The 15,421-nt window shown below is 41.6% G+C and overlaps 1 protein-coding gene across 4 annotated transcripts in view; it reads right to left on the bottom strand.

Annotated features, from left to right (window-relative positions):
* Positions 1–15,421, bottom strand: part of BKGD (beta-keto-L-gulonate decarboxylase) — a 54,967-nt gene that overhangs the window by 32,979 nt on the left and 6,567 nt on the right. For 3 of the 4 annotated variants that reach the window (XM_077296444.1, XM_077296446.1, XM_077296445.1), the window contains exons 3-7: positions 13,147–13,245; positions 7,262–7,335; positions 6,790–6,891; positions 4,770–4,946; positions 3,368–3,517 (exon numbers count right to left, since the gene is read on the bottom strand). In XM_077296444.1, coding sequence (XP_077152559.1) covers positions 3,368–3,517; positions 4,770–4,946; positions 6,790–6,891; positions 7,262–7,335; positions 13,147–13,245 — 602 coding nt within the window. The remainder of the gene's footprint in view (positions 1–3,367; positions 3,518–4,769; positions 4,947–6,789; positions 6,892–7,261; positions 7,336–13,146; positions 13,246–15,421) is intronic. The other variant, XM_077296447.1, reaches the window with a different exon arrangement.

Genomic DNA, 15,421 nt, shown 5'->3' with positions numbered 1-15,421 from the left:
TGGCGGTAATACAAAGCAGAACTATACTCAACAGGTCATGTGTCAAAAAACTTATTATTTATGACACCTGACCTGGTGAGTAGAGAACTGCCTTGTATAACCTTCATTTTCTCTTCAGTCTACTTAATCTATTTCATACAAACTGAAGAGACGATGGAGGTCATACAAGGCATATCTATACTCACCTGGACAGGTGTCAGAAATAGTGAATTCATGAGGCTGGGTTTTGTGCTCATGAAGTCATTATTTCTCACACATGACTTGGTGAGTATAGATCTGCTTTGTATTATACCTCCATCGTCTCTTCAGTCTGCGTCCAATAGATACTGCAGAACAGAATCAGGATGTAATGACATCAACTACCTTACCACTAGCAACCTAAGTGGTTTTTAGAGGAAAGACATAGGAGACTCGGTACAGGTATCAAAACACGTTGTTTATTAACAACAAATATTAGTAACATTTAAAACATAACTGGTACAGACCCAAACCCAACAGCACATTTTACACAATACTATCTTGCCATGCCACACGTCCGATGTCAGAAACAAAATAGGCAGCAAATTGGTCCCGCATGTGGCCAAGTTCAACAGTTGACCGCAGTGGGTGATGCTGGTAATCTGGCAATGGGTTTGCAACTGGTTCATCCAGTTCAATGTTGGGTCGCTCCTTAGCCATTATGTAATTGTGGAGAACCACACAGGCTTTGACCACCTCATCTGTCGTCTCCATTTTCAGATTAATGGCTGTCCCAAGAATGCGCCATTTTGAGACGAGAAGCCCAAAGGTACATTCCACTGTTCTTTGGGCCCTGGTCAGTCTGTAGTTATAAATCCTTTTAGTGTGGTTCAAGTCCCGACTGGAATTTGGCTTCAGTAGGTTCACACATCTGAAAGGCCTCATCCCCAACCATAACAAATGGCATCGGTGGGCCTTGAGTGTTGGGGAGAGGTCATGGCAGGGAAAAATTAAAATTTTTGCCATACACACGTCGGCCCATATCCGAGTTCTTGAAAGTCTGGAAGTCATTGCCACGGCCGAAAGCTCGCCAATGTCCACGGCGATAAAGCGACAGTCCGCATCTGCTATTGCCATGAGCGCCACAGAAAAATATTTTTTGAAGTAGTCCGATCCAGTTCTGGCGGGTTTGATAATGCGTATGTGCTTTCCATCCACTGCTCCCAAACAGTTGAGGAAATCACACACACTATTGGCAATTTCAATCCACATGTCCGCGGTGGGTAGGGCGATAAATTCATCCCGGAGAACGTTCCACAAAGCCCGGCAGGTGTCCGCAACTATTCCAGACAAGGTGGAAATTCCAAGCCTGTACTGAAAGTGGAGCGATGATAAGCTCTCTCCAGTAGCCAGGAATCTGAAATAAAATAAAAAAAATTACTAACAATTCTATTTATGGTGGTGTTTAGCTAAACACATAAAGGAAAATACAAATACATGGCAGACCAACAATAATTATGACTGGCATTTGTTTAGAATTATTACGTACCTTAATGTGACCAGGAGACGTTCCTCTGCAGGAATCGCTCTACGGAGCTGGGTGTCCTGTCTCCGGATGGCTTCTTGGACACGACCAAGCAAATCCCAAAAAGACTCTTGAGACATCCTGGTATATTCCAGGAATTTGTCCGGGTTGGCATTAAGCTCGCCATATAGCGTGTGATAGGCTCCACGGCTCTCCCGGAGTTCAATAATGGGGTGTCTCCAAAAACACTGATGCCGTGTCCTTCTCTGTCGTTCTCTATTTCTTTGTTGCTCCGAAGCAAACGCACAGGCAAGAAACAGCTTGATGCTTAAATCCAGGATGAAATAAAAGCTCTCAATGCGAAGATCCATCATGACACAGGATACAGTAGGAAAATCTGTAGATTTCAGCAGTTCAAGGGTCTATATATAGATATCCCATAATACATGCCCACTGTAGTCCCATTGGTGGTGTCTGGTTATCTAGATTTTTCTCCTGTTAAATTTTCCACCATGCGCACAGAAAACGCAAACGCATGAAAAAGTGTGAAAATGCCGCTTTTTTTAACCGCATGCGTTACTTTACACGTCCAAAAAAACCGCTGCGTTTGCATGCGGTTTATCGTGCGTTTCAGGTGGCGGATTAAACGCTGCGGATTCTACCGCAAATGTGAAACTAGCCTAACTAGTGTCATGCTGATCAACAGCCGGCTTCCCCCATTTATGCAGCGTACAGCTAGTTGTCAATCAGCATGACACCAGTAGTCCTGCCCGATCAACTGGAATAGCCTGGAATACAACAGACAGGTAGTTGCTTTAGTTAGCAACTACATGCCTTTTTTTCTCAAGTCCCACATCTTCCCTTTAAATATCAAGTATCTTTGTAATTACACAGGTTAGGTTTACTGCAAAGTGGGGTGAGATATGTGAATGCAAAACTCAAAAATCAATGCCAGAATTAATGTTTTGTACATTTTTCCATTACACTCCAAATAATGTTTGGCATTTTTAAGAACAAAATCGATCTGGTCAAAACACAATAAAAGAAAAAAAAAACAAAAACCCTTATACAACAGTCTACAATAAAATAAAACATTCTGCCACGTAAAGGGGTTGTCTGGTCTTAAGCTATAATTCTGCAATCACACTGTAACTGCAGACTTGTGAATTCCCTACATCATGTGCACTGCGAGGATTGTCCGGTGGAGGGTGTAGGTGGTCATGTGACCGCAACCATGCAATTTGCATACTTCCAGCCACATTCCAACCAGACTGTATACAGCATTGCTCACTACACCTGAATTAAGAGAGTTTATGCCCATAGTTGCGGTCACAGCTCTTAGCAAATCCTCATAGCACATGAGATGCAAGTATTCACAAGTATGCAGTTACTCTGACTACAGACTTGTGAATACTGGCATCTTATGTGCCTGTAGCTTAAGACCAGACAACCCTTTAAAGTATGGATGAAACCACAACAGAGAAGTGTGCCAAATGATTAAAGGGGTTTTCCCCTTTGAACTTTTTGTACAAATTCATAATTGCCTAGACATATCGCTGTTACTTTAATTATGTACAGTCTGCCGCATTGACATCATGTTTACAACAATATAGTCCATTACTGAGCTCAGTGGCTCTGCTGCTGTAAATTTAATGAGCTACTGAACTCAGTGATCGGCTGCAGCGCTGTCAACATGAGGTCACTGCTGCAGCCTGTACACAGTCACTAGAGCAGCAGTGGAGACATAGTACTGACCCCTGGGAGGTCAGGCCATGGAAGCCCATCTTATTTTTATCACGACAAGAACAAATTTTTACAAAACATCCGAAAAGGGGGGAAAAAAATTATTAATAAAGAGGAAAATAAAACAAAGACACGTCTCACCATTATATGGAGCTTTGCTTTCCCTTCCTGTATAATGAATGAACCTCCCATGCCAACAGATTTGTCTCCATATTGTGCCTTTAAGGATTTTCTCATACAGCTCACAAAGTTATCTTTACCAGTACGTCTCTTTACTTTGACTTCAATTACCTTTAAATACATTTAGTTTAGTTAAAGGAATATAAAATTCACCTTCATATTAAAACTAAATTTTCTTTCATTCGGCATCAGTAATGTTGTTAATAATTTTATTTATATAGCACCAACATATTCCATAGCACTTTACAAATCAGAGATTACAAGTACAAATAATATCAGACATTGCAGAGTAAGGCCGGAGTCACTCTACCACACAACACGGCCGAGTGCTATGAGAAAACACCCTTGGACCAGAACTGCACTGCTAACTACAGACCTGTCTCTAACCTTTCCTTCATCTCTAAACTCCTGGAACGCTTGGTCCACTCCCGTCTAATCCGCTATCTCTCGGATAACTCTCTTCTCGACCACTTACAATCTGGTTTCCGCTATTTACACTCCACTGTAACTGCCCTCACTGAAGTCTCTAATGATCTAATAACAGCTAAATCCAAAGGGTCATTGCGCTCTGCTGATTCTCCTGGATCTCTCCGCAGCATTCGACACTGTGGATCACCAGCTCCTTCTCACTATGCTCCGCTCCATAGGCCTCAAGGACACAGCCCTCTCCTGGTTCTCCTCCTACCTCTCTGACCACTCCTTCACTGTATCTTTTACCGGCTCCTCTTCCTCTCCTCGTCCCCTTACTATCAGAGTTCCGCAGGGCTCAGTCCTAGGCCAAGTTCGCATCTCGGCTTCAGGAAAATGGCCACCGCAATCCCCATCTGCGCATGCGCGGCATCCCGCGGCCATTTTCCTGAAGCCCCGGGCAGCAGAGCGCTCCATCTGCGCACGCGCGGCCTCAGGAAGATGGCCGCCGCCAGCGAAAAAGTGGTGAATAGCGCAGATCACGCTCTTTTTCTTCACCTGTGCAGTGGATTCCCCTGTTGGGCATGCATAAACCACTACGCCACCAACGGAAAGATGAGCAAGATCTGGGGGAGAAGAAGCGATTTCACCACGCCCATTTGACCTGACCACCTTGATTGACAGGCGAAAACGGCGACTTTGGTAACGTATTTCGGCAGCATAGGTGGGGAATCGGGGTACACAAAATACACTGTTGTAATGCACAGCTCAGGCCCTATTTAATGGTATTTTTATCTCATACTGAAAAAACGGGGTGATAGGTTCCCTTTAATGAAGATATCAAACAGATTTATCTTTCCATGGGTACATAATGGACTTTTATACCAGATGTCTGTTGGAGGGTGAGGTATGTTAATAAATTGCTAACACTGACATGTCCCATGTTAAAATTTACCTTTCCTGGCTTGCCCTCAGAGGCATACAGGTTTGATAGAAGCCCAAAGTCATAGTCGCTGTACTTTTCCTTGTATTTCTCCAAAAGACAGCCATTATCTGTAGGATTGACGCTGGCCATATAATTACAATTCACTGCAGGTGAAGTTGCACTTTCTGCTTTTATAGAAAATATCATCTGCAAAGAAAGTCTTTGCTATAATAAAATATATATTGCACACACTATATATATTTGGTCACAACTATGACATAGCCTTTCATAAATCTACATAACCAGCGCTGCTAGGAGCCCTTTTACCACCTGGGTGCTAGGCAGGGTGGGTTGATAGAGCATACAGGGGACCTGAACTTTAGGGTTTGGTTATCCATGCTGTGTTCAACATGCCTTTAGGTGCATTATGTGCCACCCTATTTTTGGATTTCTTGCTGTGGGGCACAGAACATTGAGGGTGTAACATTTGGTTTGTTATATTATATAGCACCATATAACGTCCACATGCTGGTCACTATGGTTTTTATGATCTATACATTGGTTGTTTAAGGCTATGTGTTATGTTATAACATTCATTTACTACTTGTATGGACCCGTTACCCCAGGTCACATTTTTTAGGGGGTGTTTTTAAGCATGTTTTTATGTCTTTGTGTGATGTTTTCCTAAATAAAGATGTTATTTGTTTGAACTTGGATTCAGTGTGTTGATCCCAATTTTGTCTGCATACACTTTGTCTTTTTTGGTTGCCACTATATATCTGTAGCATCTATTATTTTTGTCTAATACCATTGCAATAGAAGTGAGCTCATCACTAACATAGGCTTTAATTTGTGGAAAATGCACATTTTACTCCAGGGGGCTTATGTTTGGGACTGACATATTACAGGTGTTACCTTTACAATGAAAGGTGATTGATTAAAAGGTGACCATACACATTAGATTTACCTGAGCAATACTCGCCAATCTATTAGAATTGGCTGACTCCCAGGCAGCAGATGTACTGGGAAAGCATAGGGTTGCTAGATTTCAACATGTTGAATCCTTTGTTTTTATGGTACATAAACCATCACCAGGGGGTCTGGCAGCATTTTTTTTCCTATTGTGAATACATGGCCGAGTTGAGAGCACATGTGTATGTGGACACAAAGAAATAGCTGTTGGTTAGACTGCTCTCTGCAAGATGGCTTTTTTTCAAGTGTGTGGCCAGCCTAGCCCTTTATTGTGTAGTAGTTCGCTGCATACCACATGGGACCACCTTGGGTGAACTACAATGCTGATCCAGCACAGCCTACATAATGTTTTTGCCAGGGTCAAACTTAAAGGGAATCTGTCAACCCAAAAATCGTATATGAGATAAGGCAACCGGCATCAGGGGCTTATCTACAGCATTCTGAAAGATGAGGAAAAAAAAGGTTAGATTATACTCAGCCAGGGGTGGTCCCAGTAGGATGGGTGTCGCAGTCTGGCCCGGGGCCTCCCATCTTCTTACGATGAAGTCCTCTTCTTGTCTTCACGCTGCGGCTCTGGTGCAGGCGTACTTTGTCTGCCCTGTTGAGGGCAGAGCAAAGAACTGCAGTGCGCAGGCACCAGGAAAGGTCAAGGAGGCCCAGCACCTGCGCACTGCAGTACTTTGCTCTGACCTCAACAGGGCAAATCAGTACACCTGCGCCGGAGCCGTATGAAAATCGGAGGCGCCAGACCAGGATCGCAGCGGGACCGCCCCTGGGTGAGTATAATATAACCTGTTTTTTCTTACCTTTCAGAATACATCGGGGGCTTATCTACAGCATTACAGAATGCTGTAGATAAGCCCCTGATGCTGGTGGCCTTATCTCATATATGATTTTTGGGGTGACAGATTCCCTTTAACTGCAGAGTAAAACACATTTTTGATAATAGCAAAAAAAATCCATCCTAGAGTAACGTGAACAAATGCATTATACCATTCTTTTCTATTTTAAGGATTTGGCTAGTGCGGAACGTCTATAAAACACTAGTCAGATAAAAACTTGCAGAGGATTTACCAACCTCAGCGTTCATGCCCACACTGTTATGAGAAGACGCTCCAGCACCTAGTAGGTAGGCTCCGGGTAGATCAATCTTCTTTGCTACAGTATTCATGTTATAAATCTTCAATACAAGTATAAAAGGTAATACAGATTATCAGGACATAATGAAAAGTTAAACTACTTTGAGTATTTAACTGTAAAGAACATTTAGGTTTGAAGAATATCTTGGCAAGCTGTTATGGGGCTCAAGAAAGAGGGCACTTCTATTTTATCTAGAAATCTGTGGGCTACAATAGTATGGACTAAATTGTGGGGCATGAGGGTGATTAGTACTATGTAACTAATCTGAGGCACACTTCTTGGTACCTCTGAGAAGCAGATGACTCCCAGTATGTGTGTGTATTGGTACAGAGCAGAACAATTTTTTTAGAATTTTAAAAGAATTTACATGCATTAGTAAGACATAAAAAATAAACAAAAACAGAACATACTTTATCAAGGCATGCTGTGGGCACCAAGTATGGAACACCTCCAACGTCTACAATTCTTGCCTTTCCACATAAACCTGTAAATATTACAAACAGTCTAGGAGTTGGTACATTATGGCGAGGATTACAAAGCTATATGCACCAGAACTCCTACGTCATTGGCACAAAACTGTCACCTTGCACCTCATTCATTAGGTGTTTTGGACATTTTTTGCACCTCCCTTTGCAAGAGGTTATTGTTTAAAAGAGTTGCCCAGGGTTTGGATTCAAGTCTACAGTAACTATGTGACTGCAAACTTGTGAATCCTCACAACGCGCACTGGGCACAGTCAGGATTCTCCAGTGCCAACGCTGGGTGTGTGACTGAACTTTACATACATGCAGTCATGTGCCGACTAGAAGTGTGCGGCCTTGCTCAACATAAGTGAATTGAGCGAGGCCGGACACATGTAAATTGCATACTTGAGGTCACATGACCACCAGCTCCTGGCAGCAGCGAATCCTAACAATGAGCGGGTGCTGTGAGGATTCACAAATTTGCAGTCACAGAGTGACTTGAACCCATGCCTAGACAACCTCTTTAAACCCCTTTCTGACCTCGGACGGGATAGTATGTCCGAGTTCAGAACCCCCGCTTTGATGCGGGCTCAGGCGGTGAGCCCGCATCAAAGCCGGGACATGTCAGCTGTTTTGAACAGCTGACATGTGCCCGCAATAGCGGCGGGTGAAATCGCGTTTCACCAGCCGCTATTAACTAGTTAAATGCCGCTGTCAAACACTGACAGTGGCATTTAACCGGCGCTTCCGGACGGGCATGAGCGCATCGCTGACCCCCGTCACATGATCGGGGGTCAGCGATGCTTATCTATAGTAACCATAGAGGTTCTTGAGACCTCTATGGTTACTGATCCCAGGTAGCTGTGAGCGCCACCCTGTGGTCGGCGCTCATAGCACACCTGCATTTCTGCTGCATAGCAGCGATCTGATGATCGCTGCTATGTAGCAGAGGTGATCGAGTTGTGCCAGCTTCTAGCCTCCTATGGAAAAAAAAAAAAAAAAAAAAAATGTAAAAAGTTTAAATCACCCCCCTTTAGCCCCATTCAAAATAAATCAATAAAAAAAAAATCAAACCTACACATATTTGGTATCGCCGAGTTCACAATCGCCTGATCTATCAATAAAAAAAAGCATTAACCTGATCGCTAAACAGCGTAGCGAGAAAAAAATTTGAAGCCAGAATTACGTTTTTTTGGTCGCCGCGACATTGCATTAAAATGCAATAACGGGCGATCAAAAGAACGTAACTGCTCCGAAATGGTATCATTAAAAACGCCAGCTCGGCACGCAAAAAATAAGCCCTCAACCGACCCCAGATCATGAAAAATGGAGACGCTACGAGTATCGGAAAATGGCGCAATTTTTTCTTTTTTAGCAAAGTTTGGAATTTTTTTTCACCAATTAGATAAAAAATAACCAAGTCATGTTAGGTGTCTATGAACTCGTAATGACCTGGAGAATCATAATGGCAGGTCAGTTTTAGCATTTAGTGAACCTTGCAAAAAAGCCAAACAAAAAACAAGTGTGAGACTGCACTTTTTTTGCAATTTCACTCCACTTGGAATTTTTTTCCCCGTTTTCTAGTACATGACATGCTAAAACCAATGATGTCGTTCAAAAGTACAACTTGTTTCGCAAAAAATAAGCCCTCACATGGCCATATTGACGGAAAAATAAAAAAGTTATGGCTTTGGGAAAGAGGGGAGTGAAAAACGAACACGGAAAAACGGAAAATCCCAAGGTCATGAAGGGGTTAAGTGGTATAGTGTCATGGCTTTTTATGGCTGGGATGCTACTCTGTGCAACCAATTATTTTAGTGCCACTAATAAGCCAACTAATGAGGGGTATAAATATAAACTAGACAGTCTTAGGCCATGTTCACACGATCCTTTTTTTGATCCTTTTTTTTTTTCAGGTCCTGATTTGGAAAACCCGCAGTGCAAAACTGCACTGCTGATTTTCCTGCAGTTTCTTCTGCAGATTCCTCTGCGGGTTTTCAACAGCACTTTCCTATTGGTGCCTGTTGAAAACAGGAGCTGAATCCACAGAAAGAAGTGACATGGTACTTCTTTTTTTCTGCAGGCAAATCCTCGCGGATTTGCCTGAGAAAAAAAGGATAGTGGGCACAGTGGTTTTTGTTTTCCATAGAGTAACATTGGACTGTACCCTGCATGGAAAAAGGACCTGAAAAAAAAAAAGGATCAAAAAAAGGATCGTGTGAACATAGCCTAATACACAAAGTTTATCAAAGAATGAAGGACTCATAATTTAACCCTAGAACGCATACCCATAGAAATCTACACATTCACGCACCTGGGGCCTTTTAGGCCTGTTTACAATTATCATGGAATAACTCAAATAAAAATACTTTTCAAAGTTTATTGCAAAGTAAGGATGCATTCCCACTAGCGCAGGGGTACGCCAGGATGGGATTCCGTAATGGACCTGACCTCCTGGTGACCCCAGCTAAGGCTGGCGGACGCATACCTGGGGCCTCGCAGGCCTGCCAGGTTACTTGTTTTTCTATTTTCTGTAAAATTACTTTAGTTAGAATTTTGAAACTGTAGGTATTCCTCAGGTATATAGTTGTTAGTAATTTCCAGTTGTTCATATATTTTTATGTTATAGGCATTTCGGTATAAGAACCTTTTTTGGGGACTGCCCCATATTCACGCACCTGGGGCCTTTTAGGCCTGTGTGCAAATAACACGGAATAACTCAAATAAAAATACTTTTCAAAATGTATTTTACAATTGCAAGGTAAGGATGCATTCCAACTAGCGCTGGGGTCCGCCAGGAGGGTATCCGTAATGGATCTGACCTCCTGGTGACCCCAGCTAAGGATGACGGAATCCTGGAGTTACCAGGAGTTCAGATCCATTATGGATCCCCTTCTGGCGAACCCCAGCGCTACTGGGAACACAGCCTAAGATGTGTATATTTCAAAACATAATTATGTGCATAAAACAACAAAAAAGTAAGTAAACGGGCACGCCAAATATAGGCATACTATATGCAATTTTTTTATGAAAACATTTTTTGGTTGTAGCAAACTTGGTGCAGGAATATTTATTTGTAACTTTACATATTCCCCCGACAATTCTTGCATATTATTTTTTCGGCTGAATGTTCCTTGCATACATTTTGTCTGCAAGTAGAACAGAAACGCTCCGATTTTCTTTCCTTCTTTGCTGGACAAATATAGCAGCGCTTTCTTTTTTTTCTCTTTGCTCTGGATGTTCCAGAAAGCGTATTCCACATCGGATCATTGCCTCCGTAATTTGCCTTGATAAGCATATCATGCTGCTTCTCTCCATCATAGTAGGCATCAAAAGTTCATAACAAAGTTCTGTCAAAAATAGACATCTCTTGTCTTTCCTGTTGGCATGGAATTCTGGATTAGTTTGACAATAAACAATGTAGCTATTGAGGGCTGACACATCAAGGATATTGGAAAAAAGGGCAACAGGCCAACGTTTAGTCTGCCTTTTGTACAAATACTCTCCAATCATTTCGTCCATCTTGTCGACACCTCCTTTTGTCTTATTATAATGCAGTATGATTTCAGGTTTTTTTTTCCTGTCATTGGTGTCAATACTTCCATCATGATGCATTGTACTCAGTAATATCACGGATTTTTCTTTCTTGGCTTTATAAGACACCATTGTTGCTTGATTGCAGAAACCGAATACACTCTCGTAGATTGTTCGCTGTGCATTGTGCTTCATGATTGGAGGAATTTCGCGGCGGTTTGGCCTTATAGTACCAACAAGTGTAAGTTGCTTTTGAAGCAAAAAGTTGGCCATTTCAAAATTGGTAAAGTAATTATCCATTGTAATATTTTTTCCTGAATTGAAAATTGATAGAGCAAGTGTTTTTACTATGTCGGAACATAGGTCTTTCTGGACTGGAGCATCAGCTTCTTTGCCACAGTAAATCAGACCATTCATCCCATAATAGCTTGCTGAATCGCACATCCAGAAAATTGTTATGCCATACTTAGCTGGCTTACTGGGCATATACTGAATGAATTTGCAATGTCCCCTAAAGGCAAGAAGTTGCTCGTCCACTGTCACATTATCACTGGAATGGTAAAGCTTTGTACAGTTCTTGATAAAAAGATTCCAGATATAGCTAATAGGGGCTAATTTATCGGTTGTCAACCTCACAGGGCGAGTTCTCTTTTCATCAAAATGAAGGCATCTCCGAATACCCTCAAATCTATTGATGCACATAGTTTTCATTTATGAAAAAAATGTTTTCATAAAAAAATTGCATATAGAATGCCTATATTTGGCGTGCCCGTTTACTTACTTTTTTGTTGTTTTATGCACATAATTATGTTTTGAAATATACACATCTTAGGCTGTGTTCCCAGTAGCGCTGGGGTTCGCCAGAAGGGGTTCCATAATGGATCTGAACTCCTGGTAACTCCAGCTAAGGCTGCCGGAATGGCGGGATTCCGCCAGCCTTAGCTGGGGTCACCAGGAGGTCAGATCCATTACGGATCCCCTCCTGGCGGACCCCAGCGCTAGTGGGAATGCATCCTTACCTTGCAATTGTAAAATAAATTTTGAAAAGTATTTTTATTGGAGTTATTCCGTGTTATTTGCACACAGGCCTAAAAGGCCCCAGGTGCGTGAATATGGGGTAGTCCCAAAAAAAGGTTGTTATACCGAAATGTCTGTAACATAAAAATATATGAATAACTGGAAATTACTAACAACTATATACCTGAGGATTACCTAGATTTTCAAAATTCTAACTAAAGTACTTTTACAGAAAATAGAAAACAAGTAACCTGGCAGGCCTGCGAGGCCCCAGGTATTCGTTCTAGGGTTAATGAATAATGCTAATGAATGACTGCCGCATTGTAATACTGTCTAATCTAAGTGTATAGACTGTCTAAAAATTAGACAGGATTAGTAAATCTGTCCCAATATGTATACATATGGTTCATTGATACTTTTACAGCTTTGTGTCTAACATTCTACATATATCCTATTCATCACCAAAAATATGTAGAAAGGAGGCACTGTACTGTTCACAAAGGCATAACATTTTTAGCAGACCCTTTGGAATTTGGCATGAGACGTCAATTGGTTTCTCAATCCTACTGCCAGCTTAAATTGACAGAAAACTGGAAAGTCCCTTTAAAGTGTGTCTGTCAGCCCCAAATTGCATTCCTAACGGACTACATACCCTTTCATTGAACGTTACTCTTCTAAACATCACACCTTAAACTTGTTTGCAGCTTGCTCAGTAATTCACAATAACAGCTTTATTCATATTATGCAAATTAGGGTGCTTGATACACATTTGTGTGCCCAAGGAACACAGTGCACTGCTCAGTTGGAGTTTTCTTTTGTGTGGCATATTTCCCCTTCCCTCTCTTCTTATTGACAGTGGTGGTATTCCCTTAGCCCGCACAGCCTGCAATTCAGTGTACCCCCTTGAACACGACCTTCTTTCCTGTAAATGAAGCTGCTACACTGCACTACTGGGTGCAGCAAGCGACAGCAGTACTCTGGCTGTAGCACGCTGGTTATTCTAAGTGGTTGGCACAGTAATTAATGTTCTAGTGCTACTTAGTCTACACAGTCATGGGCACTAGAGTAGGTGATTTCTGCTAGGATCAGTAAAACTGCTGACTCCATGCAGGTTTATTTCCAAGTGATTAGTGTGTCCCAATCTATGCAATACAAGGCTCTTCAGCTCAAATGCTTTTTGGATTTTTTTTTATCCTGGTACTTTGGTAATTTAATAACTGGTAAAAGAATCTGGAACAAAAAGGTAAATATCTTCTATATGACACAATAATTTAAATTACCTTTCACAGGGAATCCAAATGGTTCCAATGTAAGATCAGGGCAATCCACAACCTTAACAAGGACTTCTGCATAATTCCTTTTCAATCCACATTCTAAAACTATAGACAAAAAAAAACAACAAACTTTGGTGATAGTGGCATTCAATGTGTTAATTTTAGCCACACTTTTTTAATGTAATAACTAGACAACATACAGTTGTACTCAAAAGTTTACATACCCCGGCAGAATTTTTGCTTTCTTGGCATTTTTCAGAGAATATGTATGATAACACCAAAACTTTTTCTCCACTCATGGTTAGTGGTTGGGTGAAGCCATTTATTGTCAAACTACTGTGTTTTTTCTTTTTTTAAATCATAATGACAACCCAAAACATCCAAATGACCCTGATCAAAAGTTTACATACCCCATTTCTTAATACTGTGTATTGCCCCCTCTAACATCAATGACAGCTTGAAGACTTTTGTGGTAGTTGTGAATGAGGTTATTTTCTCAGATGGTAAAGCTGCCCACTCTTCTTGGAAAAAAGCCTCCAGTTCTTGTAAATTTCTGGGCTGTCTAGCATGAGCTACGCACTTGAGATCTCCCCACAGTGGCTCAATGATAATGAGGTCAGGAGACTGAGATGGCCATTTCAGAACTTTCACTTTGTTCTGCTGTAGCCAATGACAGGTCAACTTGGCCTTGTGTTTTGGATTGTTGTCATGTTGGAACGTCCAAGTACGTCCCATGTGCAGCTTCCGGGCTGATGAGTGCAATTTTGCCACCAGTATTTGCTGATAACACGCTGCATTCATCTTTCCTTCAACTTTGACCAAGTTTCCTGTGACAATGTAGCTCACACATCAGCGATCCACCTCTGTGCTTTACAATAGGAATGGTGTCCCTTTCATCATAGGCCTTATTGACCTCTCTCCAAATGTAACGTTTATGGTTGTGACCAAAAAGTTCAATTGTGGTCTCATCACTCCAGATTACCTTGTTCCAGAAGTTTTGAGGCTTGTCTCTGTGCTGTTTTGCGTATTGTAGGCAAGATACTTAGCATCTGCACAGTAATGTCTTTCTTCTGGCGACTCGACCATGCAGCCCATTTGTCTTCAAGTGTCTCCTTATTGTGCATCTTGAAACAGCCACACCGCTAGTTTTCAGAGTCCTGTATTTCAGCTGATGTTATTTGTGGGTTTTTCTTTGCACTCTGAACAATTATCCTGGTAGTTATGGACGACATTTTTGTTTGCCTACCTGACCGTGGTTTTGTTTTTACAGAGCCCATCGTTATCCATTTGTTAATCACAGTTTGAATGCTGCTAACTGACATTATCAATTCCTTGGATATCTTTTTGTATCCCGTTCCTGTTTTATACAGTTCAAATAGGTTTTCCCGTAGATCCGTTGACAATGCTTTTGCTTTCCCCAAGACTCACAATTCAGAAACATCAGTGGCTGGATCAAAGATGCTAGAGTCTGTCTGAATCCCATAAACTCACTCAGCTTGTATGCATACACAGTGATTACAAGCCAACAGGCCACAGGTGTGGATGTTACCATTAATAGCCACTCAAATCCATTTGTGTCAACTTCTGTGCATGTTATCAGGCCAAAATCACCAGGGTATGTGAACTTTTAACCCCTTCACCCCCGGAGCTTTTTCCGTTTTTCCGTTTTCGTTTTTCGCTCCCCTCCTTCCCAGAGCCATAACTTTTTTATTTTTCCGTCAATTTGGCCATGTGAGGGCTTATTTTTTGCGGGACGAGTTGTACTTTTGAACGACATCATTGGTTTTAGCATGTCGTGTACTAGAAAACGGGAAAAAAATTCCAAGTGCAGTGAAATTGCAAAAAAAGTGCAGTCCCACACTAGTTTTTTGCTTGCCTATTTTGCTAGGTTCACTAAATGCTAAAACTGACCTGCCATTATGATTCTCCAGGTCACTACGAGTTCATAGACACCTAACATGACTAGGTTATTTTTCACCTAAGTGGTGAAAAAAAATTCCAAACTTTGCAAAAAACAAAACAAAACAAAATTGCGCCATTTTCCGATACTCGTAGCGTCTCCATTTTTCGTGATCTGGGGTCAGGTGAGGGCTTATTTTTTGCGTGCCGAGCTGGCGTTTTTAATGATAGCATTTTGGTGTAGATACGTTCTTTTGATCGCCCGTTATTGCATTTTAATGCAATGTCGTGGCGACCAAAAAAACGTAAATCTGGCGTTTCGAATTTTTTTCTCATTACGCCATTTAGCGATCAGGTTAATGCTTTTTTTTAATTGATAGAT

Source organism: Ranitomeya variabilis, chromosome 3, assembly GCF_051348905.1.
Source record: "Ranitomeya variabilis isolate aRanVar5 chromosome 3, aRanVar5.hap1, whole genome shotgun sequence".
Classification (NCBI taxonomy): Eukaryota; Metazoa; Chordata; class Amphibia; order Anura; family Dendrobatidae; genus Ranitomeya; species Ranitomeya variabilis.
This window is presented reverse-complemented; position numbering and strand designations above follow the sequence as displayed.